The sequence below is a fragment of the Protopterus annectens genome, chromosome 16.part0, assembly GCF_019279795.1.
Source record: "Protopterus annectens isolate FY-2018-M chromosome 16.part0, PAN1.0, whole genome shotgun sequence".
Lineage (NCBI taxonomy): Eukaryota > Metazoa > Chordata > Ceratodontiformes > Protopteridae > Protopterus > Protopterus annectens.
In genome coordinates, this window is record NC_056750.1 from 473756334 (window position 1) to 473778197 (window position 21864).

At 37.5% G+C, this 21864-nt stretch overlaps 1 protein-coding gene across 1 annotated transcript in view; it reads right to left on the reverse strand.

Moving 5' to 3' along the window:
* Positions 1–21864, reverse strand: part of RALGPS1 (Ral GEF with PH domain and SH3 binding motif 1) — a 3844659-nt gene that overhangs the window by 202800 nt on the left and 3619995 nt on the right. Inside the window, exons 16-17 of the mRNA XM_044058136.1 lie at positions 14677–14728; positions 1549–1629 (exon numbers count right to left, since the gene is read on the reverse strand). Coding sequence (XP_043914071.1) covers positions 1549–1629; positions 14677–14728 — 133 coding nt within the window. The remainder of the gene's footprint in view (positions 1–1548; positions 1630–14676; positions 14729–21864) is intronic.

The window sequence follows — 21864 nt, forward strand, 5'->3', positions numbered from 1 at the left end:
ATCAAGATTGTTTTACAGCATCATTAGGTGAATTCACCTCACGTAGTTTTAATGGCTGTTGGACCCTGCACCAAAAATGCTTGTACCTGACAGGCTGCAATTTTTTTATTGTCAGGTGTAATACAGGGCAGAGATCTGATCATAATTATTTGCTTACTTAGAGGAGTGCAAAACATGTAGGATGAGCCCAGTTGATATTATGCAGCCTAGCATTAAAAGTGTCAGAATAAACATGTTTGGGGTTACTGGAGTAGCTTTAGTGACGTTTCACTTCTTACCTAATTCCAAGCTGCAAATGTTGGGAGGTGATGACTGATAAGATGCCAGGCAAATATACAAGAATCAAATTAAGAATACTTAAATACTTTATCTACCAGAAACGTCACCAACTTTGGTAGGAAACAAAATAAAGCCAAATAGCTGGGTTGAATGGAAAGAAAAAAACAGTCAAGGAAAGGTTTAGTCAATGATAAGCCTTCATAGGCACACAATTTAATTTGCTGTCTTAGTCTATAGCCTATAGGCTCAGGTTATACCAGAAATGAGTCTTTGGAACAGAACAATGACCAGGTTAACAAATGTATGAAAAAATAAAATTAAATTCAATAAAAGTTTATGATAAGTCACTTTATAATGTTTACTTTTAATCACAGGTAACATATGAATTAAACATTCATGGATGGGATTTTCTTTTACTTGAAATATTTCTAACCCTCTGTTCTGAATGATTTAATTTAAATGGTATAAAACAGGCAATAGATATGCATTAGGGTGTATTTTAAACAGTAGTGGAGTGAGTAGTTAATGAGTTCCAGCCTTGAAACTGTCAATGTGGTGTTTCTTATTTTATAACAACTTTACACATGGTTTCTTACATTAATTGCATGTTATATATTGCCTTTTTTATTACATTACAAATGCTTTACCTACCGCAATGTTTATTGCACTGAGCCAACATAAAAATGTTAACTATGAAATAATTATATTATCAATTTGGAATTTCTATAAAGTCGGCCCAAGTGAACTTTACTCACAATGTATAATCCAAAGCAAGGAGCTGAAGATGTTGGAGACTGCAACTATAGAACATTCAGCGGACATTTTTGCTTACTAGACTTACAAATGTTATGATAGATTTTATGAAACACTGGTATTAATTTTTGTTTTGCTTGTTTTTTTTCTGATGTAAAGCCACTTTCAGATGCAACTCACAGTGGTGATCCATTTGGAACTTTATCAACACACTGTAAAAAAAAAGTGTACAAGACAAGAAGTTCAAATCTGTTGAAAGTTACTTGGGAGTTCCCACATAAAATGTCAAAAGCAAATTTCTGCATGTATTGATATTCATACTTTTTTAATATAAAACCTTGGAAAATCAGACCAGAATGTAAAATGCCACCACCAATATACACATGTGATATGAATTCATCATCTCTATAACAAGGTGATGTATTCTGTTCACGACCAAAACATGCAAACCCAAAGGTCAATCAATGATTTCACACACTGCACTCAGGAGAAGACAAACCCACCACCTAATTGTACCTGTATACACAGCTTCGACTCCTGGGAGAATTTCGTGCTGGAACCCGCCAGTTAGGTCCCAGTGTAGCATACAAACGACCCCTGTTTGCAAATTTAAACATGAATGCTGGTGCTATACAGTAATTAAAGTATCTTGCTAAATAAAGCAAAAAACAAAGACAATGGAATAAAAGACTCAGTCTGCAACATGACATAGTATAACAATTCATTCAAATTTTAACTTTAAATATAATCAATAAGTCCAATGTTTTACAGTAAAAGCCAGTTCACATGGAAACATTCATCTGGAACTGTAACACAATCTTGTGAGCTTTGTATACTGTACTAATGCTGTATTCTGAACCTGAGTTAGAGTACATATTCAGTAGACACTATAAGGTGTTCTATTCCACTCAGCTGTTATACTAAATGGACTACAGCTAAATAAACTAAAGAGAATCTGCAAGGTAATTATTATGATATATGCAACAAATGCTTTTGTAATGAGACAGAATTATGATCCATTTTTAGAGCAACATATGTTACTGCATTATTGCAGTACTCAAGTTTGCAGATATTCTGTTCTTTAATTAATGATTAACCATTTTGCAAACTTATGAGACATGTACAGTATTGTTAGTAACTGTATGAATTATCACAGTACAACACAAAGAGAAAGTTTTCTTAATAAATTCAACAGACAATCAGTTCTGCAACACGATCAACTGTCCATGAACTAGCCAGTTGTCTAGTAAAATATAAACTGATTAATTTATGTAGACTGGGAAAGTCCAAAGGGGAAGTGCGATTTTTCAGAAGAGGTCTGTAGAGAAAAGCTCCACAAAATTACATGGATACATAATTATTACAATTTTTACAGCAGAGTTTAAAACCTGATTTTGAATTTCTTAATTTCACAATCTTGACTGAGTATTGTGCAATTGTTATCAATGTTATCAATGTTTAATCTGCACTTGAAATAGAAAGTTGGCAGAACTGCCTTGGACTACAAAAATGGTACTCGCATGGTTCCTGTCTTGCTCTTTAATTTTAGGACAGGCACAAACAGTCCTTAAGTGGACACGTCTATTTTTCTACCTCTGTAATATTCCACTTTTTACATAACTATTACTTTTGCTGAAAATCATAGAATGTAATGAGCTTGACTAAATTTAAAGGTGAAGCAATTTGAACAAGAGTGCTGTGTCTCTAGCTTTCACCCAGTAACCTGACTTTCAAAGTCTCTTCCTGCCATCTTTCATTGTCATTGTCTATTGTGTAAGCTATTTAAGTACTTTTCCCATCCATTGTTTTGCATATCTGCATAACACTGAGTGCCCATCCAGCAAACCAGTATTACTCAATTAAATTTCCCTCACTACAAATGGTCTCTTGCAAATTCTTCCAGAGCTTCCATCTGCTTGTCACCCTCACCACATTCTGATGGGGTCCCTCAATTAAGCCTACTTCATCCTTGACAGATAACAGATTTAGAATAGTGTTTTGTATTTCAGTTAAGTGTTTTAGAGTATGCTTTATTTGTTGATTTTGCCTTTAAATTGTTTTAAAGGTCCCTGATACTTGAAATTGCTTTGTCAAGGTAGTTTACGTTCTTTTGTTGAAGTATTACATTGTCAAGCAATCTTTTCTGGTGTTTTTACATTAACAAGTGCCCTGTATAGGCACAAATGCCTATATAGTAAATTGTATCTATAAAACTACCCTTAGAAGTAAAACCTGTAACTAAGTGTAGCTAAAACTAAGCCTTTGCATGTACACAAGCTTAGAGTAGCTAGCTTGTGTATTAAACACTACTACTAACTAATCCTAGCATAATCTAACCTAGTCTAGTGCCAAACCCCAGAGACCAACAAGAGGACCTCTGTATAACTCAGCCCATGACCTACAGTAACCCACCCAAATACAGGTCCAGACAACATGGCTAAAAATGTTTAAAAGTTTCTGTAGCTAGCCTGGTAGATATGGGCATCCTAAGGGTATGTTCACAGACATCCATTTAATTCTTAAACAGTATGCAGAGAGATGCATATACACAATTTCATTGGAGGCAAAAATCTCACATAGAAACAAGGTTGTCAAGAATACACAATGCATCCATCACACACACAGACCAACTTGTGTTGAGGCAGTAACAAGACCTCCTAAGCCAATAAATAGCAATATCTATCCTCAGCAATCTTTAAAGCACTCACCAAAATCAACACCAAACACCATACATATGCCTACACCCAGAAGAGCCCTCCCACAGCAAAGCTCATAAGGCAAGCAAGAGTATTACCTAGGGCTGTTGTTATAGGGGACAATATAGTATGACACACAGATGCTCTAGTCACCAGAATAAACAAGGAGAAAATAACAGTTAATTACCTATCTGGAGCCAGGATACATCTAGTCATGCACTCACTCAAGTCACTACAGCACTGATACCAGTATGATTCTATCATGGTCCATGTGGACGTTAATGACCTGAGATGCACCTGTGAGGTATATGAAGAGAGACATTATTGATTTGAGTATGTCTCAGGCAGGTATGTGCTTGCATTGAGCAACATTCTACCTTCACCAAGAATTATGCCATAGTACGAACAAAAATGACTGACATAATAACTGGATGAGTTTCTGGGGTCTTTCCAGGAGAATTCAATATTTGTCAGCATGGGATGACATGATTAATAAACCACATTGCTTTTGAAGGATGGTGTGCATCTGTCACTGCTAGACTTCTGAATATTGGCTAAAACTATCTACCTCTTAGAGCCTTTACAGGCAATGCCAAATTGACAGACCTACTGTCATAGCAAATAAAACTCAAAGAAACCTAAAGGTGTTACTGCTCAGTGCTAGGAGCCTAAACAAGAAACTCCACACCCTACAAGCTATCCTCACTACGGTGAATACAGACAGATTTAAATCTGTAAAAAGTATTCCAGCAGTGCAAGGCTTCAGGGCTTTCCACACATGTAGACCAACTGCACAGACAGACAAAAGGTAAAGGAGTCTTTATCTATATTAGCAACAAGTATAACTGGTGTGTATCCATGTGCAAATCACCACAGACAAAATCCCATACTATATCTTAGCAAGCTATAGAGTGCCCTCTATGCCCCAAGAATCCTATAGCTCATACTTAGACCTATTGGAGAGACTCACTATTAAACCAGGTACCTTATTCATGGGAAACTAACTATCTCCCTGTAGACTGGCATTTATCCTGGATTTTAACACAAAAATCCTTGACCAAATAGTGCACACTCCTACCAGAGGCTCAAACATATTAGACCTTCTACTCACCAATATGGGAGGGTACTGCAACTGCAACCCCACCACCAGTTTCACATCCTCACTGGTGAGTGTGGAACACAAAGCTGTCTCCTTTGAAATAAAAATCAGCTCAGTAGTCCCAGAAAACCCTGTAACAATTAGGACCTATTTCAAAGCAAACTACATTCTGTGCAATGATAGTTTGTCAAAATCCAATGCCCCTCCAAACCCAAGTTCTCAATAACTGATGTACAATTGCTCACAGAGACCCTGTACAACCATGTAAATGGCTGTACAGAAGTTGCTGTATGTACTAGAAGTCAGTCCAAAACAAATCATACTGGTGGGATCCTATCCCTAATAGGGTATATACCAAAAGGGAAAAAGTCACGGCTAAAATCAGGAAGGGAAACTCCCATAATAAGATTAAACTAAACAGGAAACTAAGAGGACTACTTAAGTCCATCAAGACCAATTATGTGGTCAAGTTAGTCTCACAGGCTAAAGGCTAATACAAGGGCTTCTAAAGCTATGTCCATAACCTCAAATGCAGCACACAGCAATGTGCTGAACTGGTGGTCAATGGTGCTACCTTAATTAAGCAGAGGGACATACTGAATCTGCTATCTAACAAATTCAGGTCAAACTTCACCCCCACTCCTCCCTGCCTACCCCCATGAAATACCTAAAAGCATACCACCTCCCCCACAACTATTACAGGGAGCAGGTCCTGGCACTGCTCACTAAAGCCAAAAACACAGCTTCAATGAGACCAGACAATATCCCATAATGCCTCGTAAATAGCTTGAAACATGACTATCAGGATCACTTGTGTCACTCCAGTTATAGACTGAAAACAGGCTTTGTACCATGCAAATGAAGGACTGACGTGTTTCTGGCACTACAATTGTGGACCATCAACCGACCTCAGAAACTGCAGACTTATTAGTCTGACTAGTCTAATATGCAAAACCATGGAATGAATCCTCATGGAAATGATCAACAAATATATACTGGACTGAACCCAGTATGACTTTGTCAAGAGAAGGTCATGTCTACTATACCTGGTGGATTTCTTTGAGAAGGTCACCAAGGCAATGGATGAGGGAAAATGGTGCATACCACCTACCTGGACTTGGCTAAGGGATTTGATACATTAACCCCACTTGGGTCTAGTTGACAAAAATCACCAAACTGGGTATAACCCCCTACGTAGCTCACTAGAGATTACCATTTGGCTCACTGACAGGACCCAGGAAGTCAGGATTGATTACACCACCTCCACTAACAGACTGGTCACCAGTGGGGCACCTCAGGACTCTGTGCTGGGACAGCTCTAATTTGGCATTTACTTCTTGAATGTAAAGACTAATGTCAGGGGCTGGCCAAGTTCGCAGATGACTACAAATTGAGAGTTATCATAGAGTTCCTCCCACAACACAGACAAATGACTGGTGCCAAAGTCATTGATTACAACTCAATGCCAAGAAATGCATTATAATGCCTTTTGGGAAAATTGCCAGCCAGGCTAATTACTCCAACAATAAGACATCCCTAAGAGTTGGTCCAGTAGTCATTGATCTGGGAAAATATGTAGACAGTAATCTGGCCTTTGACCAACATGTGGGCAAGGTAGTAAAACAATAATTCTATGTTACCCAACTTATAAGTAAGGGCATGTTATCCAGTTCAAAGGAAGTCATAGTGACAGTTTATTTGTCCCTTATCAGATACATCATTGAGTATAATGCCCCCTCGGTTTGTACCTGACGAGACATACACATCAATTGGAATGATCACAAAGGTTCCTTACGAGAAGAGTCCAGGATAAAAACACATTGCCCCATATGGATGGCCTTATAGCTCTATCTCTTTACTCAGTCTCCTACAGGCTACTGAGAGCCAATCTACATCTGGCATGCAAGATGTGACATACCCTCTCTGGGCTAGTAATCAAGGACCCTGAATCCTCACCACTGACACTGGAGAGAAACATTCACTTGGAACAAAAATGGCTACACACAATATTTCCAGATGCAGTTCTCTGCATCAAGCACAATTTCCCTTAAAAGCACACAGGGAACACCCTTAGTCCAGGATCTGGATTTCTCTCTCTCTCTCCACATCCCCAATAAGACCCCCATCTAGCACAGCTAAAGAGTTGAGTCTTCAACTGTGTCCCCAAGCCAAGTACTCCACCACTCTCTCTTTGAAACCAATGCTTTGCACCACTGCTCCAAGAAGCTGACACACACACACACACTTTGAGATTTGATTTTGACATGCATGCGTATATATACACATACACACACACACACACACACACACACACACACACACACACACACACACACACACACACACACACACACACACACACACACAAAACTGGGAAAGGCTGGCAAAGATTTACTAGCTATGCTCCCTTCTGCTCAGACTATAAAGTAGTTATACCACCACCAGATACTCCAAAGCCAGCTCTAACAAGGCTAAGGCTCTTACAAGGGTACCCAATTATGAGTGAAATCAATATTAATACAAATGATAGTGCTTGATCAATGGAATAAGGCCATCAGGAGTGGCTACAGTCACCAAATAGATACAAGTACTCTCAAAGTTTACAATATTCCATAAAGGATCAGCCACAATGAAAAGTTTAATATATTTAATAGTAAATAATAAAAGAACATTAAAACACAGAATATCTATTTACAATAAACACCAGAGTTTCAATCACAGGAAATATTAAAACACCACAGATGAATACATTCCCACAGATAACAGAAAAACAGTACTTAACTAATCTTATATTTTCCTGACTGATACAAATAGTTACTATTCCCTGGTCACTTACTAAAGTAAGGCAAGATGAAATAGATGAGTAGTCCTTGTTTGTCAGGTTCCAAGAACAGACTGCCCTGAGACTTCTGTCTCATCTAGTGCTAAAACATCATTTTTGTCCTGGATTGCAGAATGACCACACACACACATCTGGTCATATGGCTTCTGGTTCCGATACTAACCCCCCTTGGCTAGAAGCTGAACCAGAATCTCGCACATATGTTTTATCATACACACAGATAGAGCTTTGCTAAGATGTGTAAACAGCATCTGGAAGCCATAAAACCATTTCAAAACTTCCACCCTTCCAGGGTAGCAATTAGTTCACTGCAAAGGACAGTACAACAAGGATTCCTAGTCCTTGTTTTCACAAACATTTCATCTCTGACTGCAATCAGAACTGTAAGATACAATCTTTATGGCCTGCCAGGTAATTTAATTTCAAATTGTTTTTCAAAGTTAGCTGGACTGAGATTAACCTCTTCTCTTCCAGTATCCTCTGGTGAAACATTCATTTAATCAGTTACAGTGCATTCAGGACCCACTGTTGGTACATTTTTAACACAAGCAACTTTACAAATATATTTTTCAACACAAGCACCTGTACAGATCAGTTTGATATACAAATGACATAAGATTATTTACAAAACTCCAGCTAACTATGCTGGCATATGTTACACACTCGCTGCCCTACTTCTTCAGGCATAGCTGGCAATACCTGACATCATCCCACAAGGCATATTCTCAGATCCAGCTCCGATGGCCATTTTACACATCCACAAAATGAACATTAGAGCCAGTAGATCTAAGGATTTAAATTTTGCTTACGACCTGAACAGGACAAGTTGACAAGACAAACATGTATCTCAATGGATCCCCATGGTTTGGAACAGGCTTACCATCCATGTGAAGCAGAGTCCATCCCTAAACCTATTTAAACATAAACTTGACTTGTGGACAGGAAAATAGAAATTCACCTTGGGACTATCCCCTTGTCTCTGATAAACAGAGTCAGACAGTAACTATGCCCAACCTAACATACTGTACCTCCCCAAAGATAATCTTCAGAAACTTCCTAACTAAAATATACCCTACACCCATGATACAAAGGGACATAATTAGTTTGGGTTGCATGTCTAGGCTTATAAAGATCCTGTTAGTCATTAGCCTAGTACATACTTAAGAAACTATTAACTAGTGGGTTTAGCTTTATTGTCCTGAATGCACCAGTTATCTGGCAGTTAGCACAGAAGATTAAGGCTACGATCTGTTAATGAGCTGCTTCCTATAGTATGGTGTTTGATTCCCTCATCCTGCATTTGCCTATTGTGTCACTCTGAGCAAATCAGTTAACCAGACAATACTCTTGGGCAGTTTTTTTTTAATTGGGCTAGGCTCCTGAATGGTCTGTTGGACTACTAGCCTAATAACTATGTATGAATCTATGAACTGTTTTAGGACCTGACTTAGTTGTATTGTTAACAAAAAACAAAATATGTCACAGTGGAAGACTTCAGATATGCTTTAGAACTCCATTTCTGGTCTTTGTTTAACATCAAGTCTTATGGTGAACGGTTAAAGGATTTTGCGGTATTATGTAGAATAACACTGTTAAAATTCTTGTATATGTTGTGTATATGTAAAATACTTGTTGCTCTTTCAAGACTAGTGGAGAATATAAAATGTTTAATCAAGCACCTACTCTGTCATGCATTGTGATTTGTAAGGTATGGCCAGTTGTGTGTGAGATGGAAGATGGTATAGTGCTAACACTGTTTATGGTCAGTTGCCATGCTGATGTGAATAAAACTTGCACAGCTTCTTAAACCTTTGGAGTATCCCAATATTTCTGATTCAACCAATGAATACTTCAGGGAAGATAAAAAAAAAAATCCTTGACAAATACCAAGGTACATGACCAGCTGACCTGTAGAATAATAGGGGGACATGATCATGACTAAGTAAAGTTAATTATGGGACAAGATTATGCCACCTGTCAAGCTAAAATGACAGAAAAATCTGTATTCTCCTGATGCATGCTGAAACATGTAAATGGATAATTTCAGCATAAGTACTAAGTACTGAATATAAATGATATAGAATACGTAATATAGTTGTAACATTTTACAAGCAAATGTTGCTTAAATTTGTTAATGAACAAATCTATATTTCACAGTTTATGCATTAGGTGATGTATTACTGCAATGCCAAGTTTGTCACAGTACAAAGTAGAACCATTTATTGTAAGATATTTATTTTTGTTAATTAGAACAATCCTAGTGTACATATAAGTATGTTTATAAAGAAAGATCAGTGAAAACAATGCACAGACAAACACAGTTCATCCATTGACTTAGGGCAGAATATACAGTACATTATATGCAAAAGAAAACACGCAGGTTGAATAGCAACAAGATGATGCATAGTATGGATGTATAAATTTGGGCAGTATAATGGTGCCTTTTCAGCAATGACCTGGGTAATGGCAAGGTAACTCAATGTAATGTGTACAGATAAAATAACATTCCAAATATTAGAATCATAAATATTAATGTACAGGCTGCAAAATGGCAAAATGCATTTTAGTGTCATTGTGGTGGACTAGTAGTTAGTGTTACAAGACAGAGTTAGAACAGCAGGTGCAAGACACAGTGGATAGACTAACCAATTCAGCTTTACAGCTGTAACATCTAATGAAAAATAAGCAACAACATGTAGGACAAGGAAACATGGTAAAGAATGTGCCAGAATGGGCTAAAAGCTCACATTCATAATAGTGATTGTAACTAGAGTACAGGAAGAGCATGGTAAGAATGGCAATGGAGACGAATGTTCTGAGTGGGCACAAGTTTGCTACCAGTTCAGGGTACAATGTCTACAGCTATATAGTCTAGTAGTGTGACAGGGGCGTAGTGAGGTAAGATGCAGACAATAACTTGAGCAATAAAATTGAGGGGAAAGGAGTGCATATATGAGAGAAGTGATAGAGTTAAGTGTTTAAAATATGCAAAGGGGGTCTTGCAGGCAGTGTAGCAAGCATCAAAAGAGAGGAAATGTAGTTAGAAAGCTGTACAGAATAAAAAGAGATGAAAACACTCGGGATCATTTTTAGAAAACTGGCCTAGAAGACTGAATACATGAAGTGGAGTGATGTACAGTAAATAGTAAGGAGATAAGGAAGTTCTCATAATAATTTCCCTGATCATCTTTGCATTACCATTACAAGAAAAAACAACCCCCTTGGTATACTTCTTATTGTGTTCTGAATTATAATAAGGGTGTTCCATGGCAAACCAGGAACTGAAAGAGGAGGGTAGGGAAGGAAGGCTTACCCCATGTTTCAAATAATTCATAGGGACATTGCTAACTTGAAGTTTAGAATTCCATGGATCCTTGATAAAGGTTGATGAATATGTTTTTTTAGAACTAAGATGTTGCTGCAGCAGGTTCTTGATTTGGGTAAATGGAGATAAGAGTGTACCTCTATATTTGTGAAGGGTTTTAGGGGATATTTAGAAGACTGTGTGTGGAAGCCCTCAAAGGCTTGGATGGATGATGCCAGGTGGTAAATGCAGGTAAGGATGGGAAGTTTGCACTGTAGAATATTGTGTGGATCAGAAAATGAGAGGATTTTCTTGTTTGTTACTCCTAGCAAGACCAATGATGTATTTGGAATGCAGAGTTGCATAATTGTGAAGTACTTTTTTAAACTACAGCAACCTGATTGAAATCACAATCTGGAATTTCTGTTAGTATGATGGACCCAAAAAGCAACTACGGTAAGAGAAGTTTAGTGGTTGTATATGAACAGGTTCTTTTAAGAGTTGGATTCTTGTGGGTAGCTAGTTAGTTTTCATAGCCATTATTGTGCAATGAATGTAGAAATTAAACTTACTGGTTTTGAAGACTCCTTGTGTAAACTTCAGTACTAAAATGCCGACTGTTACTTGAAGCACTTTAGTATGAGATATGCCTTGGATTGATAAGGATTTACAATAAGACAAGACAGTGACAGTCATCAATGTCAGCTGTTGAGAGCTTGTTATAGGAGTAGCTACATGGATGAGCTCTGTGAACATCTGTGGGCTGTAATGCACTTCTAGGAAGTCACGAAGAGTCTTGAGACAAATTAATCTTAGCAAGTCAAGATCTTTACTGCAACTCTCAAGATGAGTCATACGATATGACATGCATCCTCTTGAGGGTAAATCCATTTTAGCACTATACTCATTCCCTTTCCCATAAAATGAAAGGAGGCTGTGCTACTAAATAAGTTATGAGATAAGTTTATAACAAAGAGAATTTACAAATGCTGCAACTTACTACACTTTAGCTATATGTAATTTTACTTAGATTTAAAACTTGTTTCTAATGGAGTGCTTACATTTATAGTTATAGACACTACAATACTATGTTGCAATTTCTGTTCAGCCTTATAGATATGGAAACTAATTTAACTCCTTTATGCATATAAGCTCCAACTACATTTGATTTTTTTATGTAATTAAAACCATGTAATGCTCCACTGCTGATTTAACTCCTCCTTTAAGACTACGTAACTTTTTCAGGAGAATTCTCATCACCCTTACAAACTTTTATCTTCTCTGGTTTCTACATTTTCAACAGCAGAGCTATTGACATTACAGACAACACCTGGACTCCTTATTCTACAAACAAACAAGCTAACCTTGGAACGAGGTACTGGGATATCATTTAAGAAAAATAACCATATGGTCAGGTGAGTAGATGGAAAGGACGGTAGAGATTCGACAGTGGACCTACTTACTGGTGCAAAAATGCTCAGAGATGAATCTCCCAACAATGCTGACTCCTTGGAGAATTTTACAGTTTACTGCCAAATCTGACACAAGCAGGATTAAAGGTGAAGTAGGCCTGCAGAGAATGTTGGTGGGAAGTTATAGGAAAATAAGTGGTCTGTGAAGCTGAAGGCCACTAGAGAAATGCAACCCATATATGAAGTACAGGCAGATATCACCATGTAGACATAGGCCTGAAGGTGAATGGGGAAGGCCTGGGTTGCAGATATGCAGGGAATACACCAAACATACAGCAAACGTCATAAGGAAAAAGAACAGAAAGGGAGCATATGTTAAAGGGGGGGTTGGAGGAATGGGAAATATGGAATAGTTCAGGCTAAAAAATTTTAAAGAAGGCAAAACAGCTGGTACTAATACTGAAGATAAAAGGCAATTAAAATATGGAAATGCAAGATTACTGACTGTACAGATGATGAAATGATTATACCAGTTATTACAGAGAAGCAGTGAAACAGAGGCAAGAAATAAACAAAGGAATCATTTGGCAGATGTGACAACAAATTATCAGATATCGTATTTCTTTCCTCCATTATGGAGGTACATGATGACTCTTTTGAATACATTCGCTACAAATACAGAAATGGGGACTGTATGCAGTTTATGCAAAAATAAGCAGTTTTCTTTCTTTCACCTCAATGTGTATTCTTTAATAAATCTCATGGACACATTTAATATATTATCTTCTCAAGGAATCAAACAGCATAACACAGAAAAGTATTACACATAAAAAGTTAGCCTTACTGACTGACTCGGTTCACACTGAATAATCATGAGGAGATATATACAAAACAGATATTACATTTAAATTAAACAATATAGACCTGAATGATACAAACATTTGTTGTTAGTAATATTGTAGTGTTATAAACTATTCAAGTGTTTTTATTTTTATATTTGTTTATTTGCTTATTTTTGAATTTAAGTGTTAAAGTATCCTTTTTCAAATCTGGCCTGGAGGAGAAAAAAATCCATAATAATAACACAAGACTTCTAGTTGGTAAAAATTTATAGTGCAAAACACACAACTTTAAAAAAAAACTTAGACCCCAATTCCAAATTCCATACCTAAAACACAAGTGCATCTCCTCTGGTCCATTTTGACTATTGCTAAAAAAAATTATTACAAAACACTGGAAAAATAAAACACCCACTTTCACTGAATTTGTTTGCTTAGCAAACGCTGTATGCAATAAATAATTGCAAACTGTTTATATAAGGACATCAAATGTTACACATCAATATTTGTTGTGGCAAATACTTAAAGATCTGTTAGAAAAGCATTAATGGTTTTAATTAAAAATTTGTTATGGACTCTGTATATAGTTTTTTTTTATTGTTACATTTTATCTGTTATATCTTGTAAATTTAATAAAAAAGTTAAAAAAAAAACAGACTGCAGCACAGACAAGTAATTATAGTGTAACACATCAAAATACAAGAGAATAGATACAGGAGTGAATGAACAGAAGTATAATGTTTATAAAGTAAGCCATTACAGTTTATGATAAATACTCCTAGTATTTGTTAAGGAAGGCTTCCAAAAAACAGCTGAATGTGATATGATGTGTTAATCATAACTGATTGCTATTAATGTAATCATTCTATTCATTATTGTAAACCAATATTATTCAGTGTGGTCCTGTCAGTTTCTGTTACCTCTGCACAATGTCAAGAGTTTGTGAAATGGGTAACAGCATGTCACATTTTGGTTTACCAAAAGTTGGCTTTGTGCAGATGTGCTGATTTCTGCAAGCCTCCTGTTGGTTCCTATTAAATGTTGCCAGCCATATCAAATAAGGAGAACCAAATGATGGCCTAAGGAATTAATTACCCAGATTTGTTAGCCTGTAATGGACAATTCATGTTACATTTGCAGTTGTTTTCTTCATCAAGCTATGCGTTTTATGCTGCAAATACCACTGTTTTCTAAACACGTCTCATTTCTTCCTAAGATATTATTAAAATGTTAAGTATCATGTTCTCATTGTAATATCCGAAATAACTATATTAAATATAAGCTTAAACAAAATAATAAGGACACTTTCATAACAACAGAATTCAATATATATTCATCCTGATCATTTGAAAATATGACTTAAACCTGAGCTGTCTGGTCAATGACTGACAAAATAAAGATTTGGAAAAAAAACTCTCTCTTTTTAACAGTTATATAAATAATTTAACTCACCTTTCCATCCCTGAGGACAGCTCTTCACTAAATTCAGAACTTTCACTGCTACCTGAAAATTAAACAAATGCACACATATTAAATGGATGTTAGCAAGCAAATTAGTACAATTTTATTAGTAAGACTGAAAAAAAAAACAAAAGTATTAAGAAGGAGAACATTTATTAGTAATTATAACCACTCAGCTAAAGAGAATGGTTGCTTCATGAAAATTTTAGTTATTTTGATTAATGTCTAGTAATATCATTTAGCATAGCCAAATGCTGACAAACTAGTTTCCTAGACTCTTGCTATACTTCAGTGTTATATAACTGTTGCACTTCTAGTATGATCTCCTGGAAACTCCAGCCAATGAAACATTACTAGAAAGAGTTGTAGAGTCACATGAGTGAACAAACCAAAAGCCGGTAAACCTACATACAATTAGTTGTGCTATTCAAAACGTAGCAAACAACTCCACTGCTGTGCTTACTTAGAAGAAACTAACCAAAGATTCCTTCTTGGTGGATTTTATGTCTATATAACCAGAGAATGGGTTCAAGCAGATAGGCATCATGAACAAATAAAAGTACTGAAACAGACACAGCTGCAGGTAAAATGCAAGTAAAAAAAACTTTAATACATAAAAATAAAAATAAATAAAACTGAGTAATCAGTCTGATGAAGCGGTGATAGCATACCGTGAAAGCACTTACACTTTTATTTTTATTTATTCACAGGTTGGTACTAGGCTGTTGGCCCTAGACCTATACAAGCCTAGCCATAACAATTCCCTGGCTATTTCTTCCCACACTATTTACTTCCCTGGACCCCTGACTAACAGGGTGACTGACGTGATCCTCGGGGTGAATTTCTTTTCTCCAATCCACATCAAGGTTCCTTTTGAAGCGGGCCAAAGAGGTGCTCTGCTTGACATGTATGGCCAGTCTGTTCCAGAGTCTGGGGAGTCTCTGGGTTAGGAACCTATCCCTCCAGCATGTTTTGTTTATTGCGATGACAAGGTTTAGATCCCTGGAGCATGTGGCTCTGAGGGAGTGGGATTTCTTTAAGTGTAGTATGTCCAACAGCTCTGGGTGTGACATGGCCTTGTATGTTAAGCAGAGATCGCCTCTCAGTAGACGATATGTGACAGAGTATAGCTTGAGTTTTTTAAGGCGGTCAGCATAGGGCACCTGCTTTAGGCCTGTGATTCTTTTAGTGAGGTATTTCTGCGGCCTTTCCAGTTGTTGCAGATATCTTGAGAGGTACATACCAAATGGAGCACTGTATTCTATAATGGGTCTAATGAGGGATGAGTACAGTGGGACAATGACCTCCTTTTTTCTGGATGAAAAGCCCTTAGTGATGAGATGTGCCACATAGAAGGATTTCCTGACTGTTGTGGCGATGTGGTTATCGAAGGTGAGACCACTGTCCACCTGTGTCCCTAAGTCTCTTATCACACTTTCGGTGTTTAGTGTACTGCCACCTATGTGGTAATTCACGGGTACATGTTTTTTTCCCAAAGGGGATAACTATACATTTCTTGGCATTGAGTTTGAGTCCATGGCTGTGGCACCAAGTATCTGTTTCTGTAAGGCCCTTTTGTAGCGTAGCCACATAATTTGGGGATTCAGTAATGGCTCCCAGTTTGCAGTCATCTGCAAACTTTGTTAGCCAGCATCCCTTAGTGTTGGCCTGTACTTCAGAGAAGTAGATGCCAAACAAGAGCAGTCCCAGGACTGAACCCCAAGGTACTCCACTTGTCACATGTCTGGAGCTAGATTTGGAGTCGGCTACTTTTACAGTGTGGATTCTGTCAGTAAGCCAGTTGGCAACCCATCAAGTGACGTAGGGATTAATGCCCAGCTTAGTAAGTGTATCTATGATTCCAGAGTGGGGGGTGGTGTCAAAGGCCTTGGTGAGGTCCAGATAGGCAGTGTGGACTGCCTTACCCTTGTCCACAGCTCTGGAGACTGATTCGAAGAAGTCAATCAGGTTCAGGAGACAATACTGGCTCTTCATGAACCCAGACTGGGTGGGGTCAAGTGTTTGAAAGTTGATAATGTCTTTGTTTATAAGTTTCATGATAATACGATCCATGGCCTTGCAGATCAGGCTCGTCAGACTGATGGGGCGGTAGTTCCCGGGATCCAAGGTGGATCCCCCCTTGTGGAGTGGGATAACTGTAGCTGTGTGCCACTCAGTGGGCATAAAGCTTGACATGAGGCTATGATTAAACATGACACTTAGGTGAAGTGCCAATTCATTTTGTAGTTCATGTAATACACAGCCCAGGATGTCATCTGGTCCCATGGATGCTGTATTCTTAGCTTTGGAGAGTGAATTTTTACCTGTGTGGCCATTATTACCGGAATTTGGCAATCTTCCGGTATTGAGATGGTCCATTCAGGGGTGAGAGGGGAGTGAAGTTGGCACTGAATTGATCTGCCAGGATATTGGCAATATCCTTAGGATCAGTATATTTAATGCCATTCTGTTGTAGCTTAGAACAGATCTGAGCATTTCCATTTAGATTCTTGACATAGTTATAGAATGCCTGGAGGTTGTCTTTGGAATTTTTGGCAATTTTATTTTCATAAATAGCTTTGGATGATTTTATGAGGTATCTCAGCTTATTACTGAAACTGGTAAGGGAGTTTTCTGCATCCTGGGATTTTTCTCTCTTCTGCAACAGTTTCTTCCTTTTGTTGTAAAGTTTGTTTATGGCAGGGGACCACTAAATTGGCTTCCTTTTTTTTGGAAGAGAGCATCTTGGTTCTATTTGGGATGGCACAATTCATGCATGAGTGGATGTGCTCATACATTGCCTTCGTGTAGGATTCAGAAGTCGAACTTTCAGTTCCCATCTGCATGTGTGTCTTGAAGTTTGTCACTTCTGACTTGAGTAGCATGAAGTTGGCTTTGGAGAAGTTTTTATGGAGGTTTCCTTACTAGGGGGTGGGGGTGAGATGTGGGTGTCAAGGGTGATTAGCTTATGGTCAGACCTGACCAACGAGGGGGTGGACCATGGGTGTGGAGCATTGATTTCCCATGTTGGTAATGACCAGGTCTAGGATATTGGAGCCTCTGGTGGGGCTATGGATTAATTGATCCAGGGCATTGGAATTTATGAATTCCAAGAACCATTGGGCAAAGATGTTGGTACATGAGTAGTTTTCCAGTTAATGGCAGGGTAGTTGAAATCACCCAGCATTAGGGTGTTCCGTGGCATCTTAATATTTTCTGGTATGTTTAGAAAGGTGTAGTGAGAATCTTGGGGCATAGTGGGGGATCTGTAGCAAGCTAAAATTTGGATTGCAGTCTTACCTAGTGTTAGTTGCACCTGGAGAATTTCAGACGCATTGTGTTGGGCAACTAGCCTGATGGTGTGAATATCCTTGGTGAATACGGACACTCCTCCACCTTTAGTGTTTCGATCCTGGTTTGGTGGCTGAAAAGTGTGGTAAGAGTTGTAACCTGGTATTGCAGGGGTGCTCTCTGGAGCCTTGAACCAGGTCTCAGTTACTGCACAGATATCAATGTTCTCCATTGTTAGGAGTGCCTCGAGAGAGTGCATTTTGAGGTTTAGACTTCCAGCATTGAGTAGTATTACCTTCAGAATTTACATGCTTGTACCTGTTATGGTGGTGGTTTTGTCCTTTGAACTTTGCCTAAAAAAGGCACTATAAGGGTGGCAAGAGCCTTAGCCAGTAACCTGAATCCCAGGTGCAGACCATCTCTGGCAAAGCATCATGGTCTGTCGATCATGTCATCTCAGGCAGACAGATTCTGGATCCCCACTGAATGACACCAGAAGCTTAGACAATTGCTGAAGTACAATTAAAGTTTTTTTACTTGCATTTTACCTGCAGCAGTTGGTTCCGGTACTTTTATTTGTTCATTTCTGCTATTTTTATTGTACCGTTCCTTATTATACTCTCAACAGATAGGTGTCATCTCTGAAATAAAAAGCATCACTAAGTAATGTGCTAATTTGTTTCAAATGTGGGGTGGGGATCAAAATGCTAAGGTCTGTGTCACTAATATTTTAGGAAATACTAAATGTAGAAAATTAAAACCTGAAATGCATACTTTAAATAATGGTATTCCAACAGAATGTTATAAGACTACACCATTTCATTATGTTACAACTAAACTATTGAAAAGTAATATACTTTTATAAAGAAGGGAGGATAAGAGTTGTGTTAGAATCTGGAAACAAGATTCCCATTTTCATGTATCCTCTTTTGTGTATGGAAAAGATAGGCAACAACAAAACAATCAACATAGTATGCAATCATGATGACAGAAATTTACACCTGAAAAAAATTCATAACGTTCAGGCATGGCTCATGATATAACAAATAGGAAAATATGTTCTCCATTTTAAAGCAATATTAAACAAGTGGAATGAAGGAGAACCTCTCTTTAATAAGAAATAAGTAGAGCGGCAGCTTGATATACCCATTCAATAAAGAATGGGGGCTGGAGAGCCAGGTAGTGCCACCCATACAGAGATCCAAAAAATAAAATCAGGAGAAGGTTACTGGTATTGAAGCTAAAACAATATCTAGAAGTTGGGTGCGCTTACATAGTAAAAAAGATCCTGCATGTTTCAATGACAGAACATCCAAAGGCTAATACTCCAAGAGATGTCTGTACAGGAATTGAAGCTAAACTGATAAACTCTAAAGTAAAGAGTTCAGGACAGAAATCTTCACAGAAGTTTATAAGACCTGTTAGCAATGAAATAAAAAAAACAGAAAACCAAAGGCACTTAATTGAAGATCCTCATAATAAAGTCAATAGAGAAAATGAGACAGACATGAACATACAGAGCTCATTACTGTTATAGATAAGTTACAACAAAATCACAAAATTTATTTTTCAGCTGGAAGTTCAGAGTGGGTGAAATGGAACTTTTCTGCACGATGTGTTTATTGTGACAGCCCACCTGCAGCTAACTTGTGGATTATACTTGAAAGAAGTGAAATAACAATAAAGAGTGCACCATGTAAGCCAAACCGAATAAAACTCCAAAATCTTCAGGTAAAACCAAAAGTCCACGCTTTATTGAACAACAGATGAACAGACTGCAGTGGTATAAGCGCTTCATCAGATATAAATGCAGTATAAAACCCCCCTCCCTTTATACAAAAAACAGGTAGTGACATCACAACATTCAATAAAACAATTAAAAGCTTAATTAATGTTAATGCTTTAAGGACCTGGAAGTTAAGAAAGGCTTAATAGATAACTTCTCATTAAGCCCAAACCTATGGGCTTGTAACCTCATTATCCAGTGGCTCTCCCTTTCCTCAATCCTATTTTTTATGTTGCCTAGCCTCTTCCCTGTGTTAACCAGTTCTAACACATTGACAATATTGCACTTGCTAATTGCATAAACATGCTCTCTGATGCGCTCTTGTAATGACCTTGTGGTCATCCCCACATAAAACATCGTGCAAGCTTTGCACGTTGCTACATATACTAGACACAAAGACTTACAAGTGGCATGTTGTCTAAATAAGTACCTCTTGTTAGTTATAGGATGAGTAAAAGTGTCAGTAGTAGATACATACTTACATTGATTGCACATATGGCATGGAAAGGTGCCTATTCTATTGCTCTGAGGCGCATAAGAGTGCTTTGCTTGGCGGTATTGTTCTATTTGCTGCTATACTTGAAAGAAACTTATGAAGTTTAGAGTTATGACAAGGGCCTAGTCAAGGTCCACATTTTGGAACCTTTTCTAAGACGCCCTGCAATTTAGAAAGGCTGTGAAAAACTTCTTGGTGAAAAAGTGTCCAGGGGTACTATTTAATTTAAGTCTTATCTCAAGTTACTCCTTTGTTTTTTTGTGTACATGTAAATGTGTGCGTGTGTGTTTGCACATATCTATTTTTCCCACACACTTTATGAAATATTCCTTAGCTCATAAAGTAAAATGCAGAGAGATGTTTTTCTGAATATTTGTTTTAGCAAATGTCAGTTTTTCTAAATGTCCAAGTTGCTGAAACAGGTAAGTGGGTTTATATGAGGGGTGGGAGTGTGTGTGTGCTTGTTGGTTAAGGTTAGAGCAAGAGTTAGGTAAGAGGATAAATTAAATGCATGTGTTTGAGGGTTAAATTTAGAGTCTGGAAAGTACAGATTTAGTGGTGTGTGTGTGTGTGTGTGTGTATATGTATGTATGTAGTAGTAATTTATCTTGTATAGTATGAGTGATATGAAAAGTTTTTTTAAGGTAATGTGTAGGGTTAGGGTAATGGGTATTGTTAATGTCAGGGTTTGCACATATTACTAAGGTGGAGAGGAGGCACAAACCCTGCATCTTACTTGAGAATAACCCTTTTGTTAACACTGCCACTATTCACACTTCAGATCTGAAGACGGACCATTCGGTTTTGAAAGAGCTCATCTATTTTATTTTATTCATTGTTTGCAATAAAGTACGGTTTTACCCTCTACTTGGTGGACGCACAGAGTTTTTCTGCTTTTTATATATATATATATATATATATATATATATATATATATATATATATATATACATACACATACACACATATAGATAGATTTGTAGATATATAGATAGACAGCTATAAGTGTGTGTGTGTGTGTGTGTGTGTGTGTGTGTGTGTGTGTGTGTGTGTGGAGTGGGAGTCCAAGGTGTCTTGTGTAGTATGAGAGTGTGATGCAAAGTTTTTATAAGGTAAGGTATAGGGTTAAGGTAGTGGGTATAGTTAATGTCAGGGTTAGCACATATTACTAAGGTGGTGAGGGGACACAAACCATACATCCTACTTTAGAATAACCCTTTTGTTAACACCGCTACTGTTCACACTTCAGATCTGAAGAAGGCACCATTTGGGCCTGAAAGCATTCATCTGTTATATTTTATTTATTGTTCACAATAAAGTACAGTTTTACCCTCTACTTGGTGGATGCACAGAGTTTTTCTGCTCTCTCTCTTTATTTTATATATATATATATATATATATATATATATATATATATATAGAGAGAGAGAGAGAGACAGAGATGCGTGTGTTTGTGTGTGTGTATGTATATGTATGTATGTGTCAGAGTATTTCTTAACATCCCCAGAACTAATATGGTCACTTGATGTGACCTACTCAGTCAACAAAATAAATTAATACATACTTAAATATACACATTTTTTGGTAGTAAAAGTGAAAAAACATA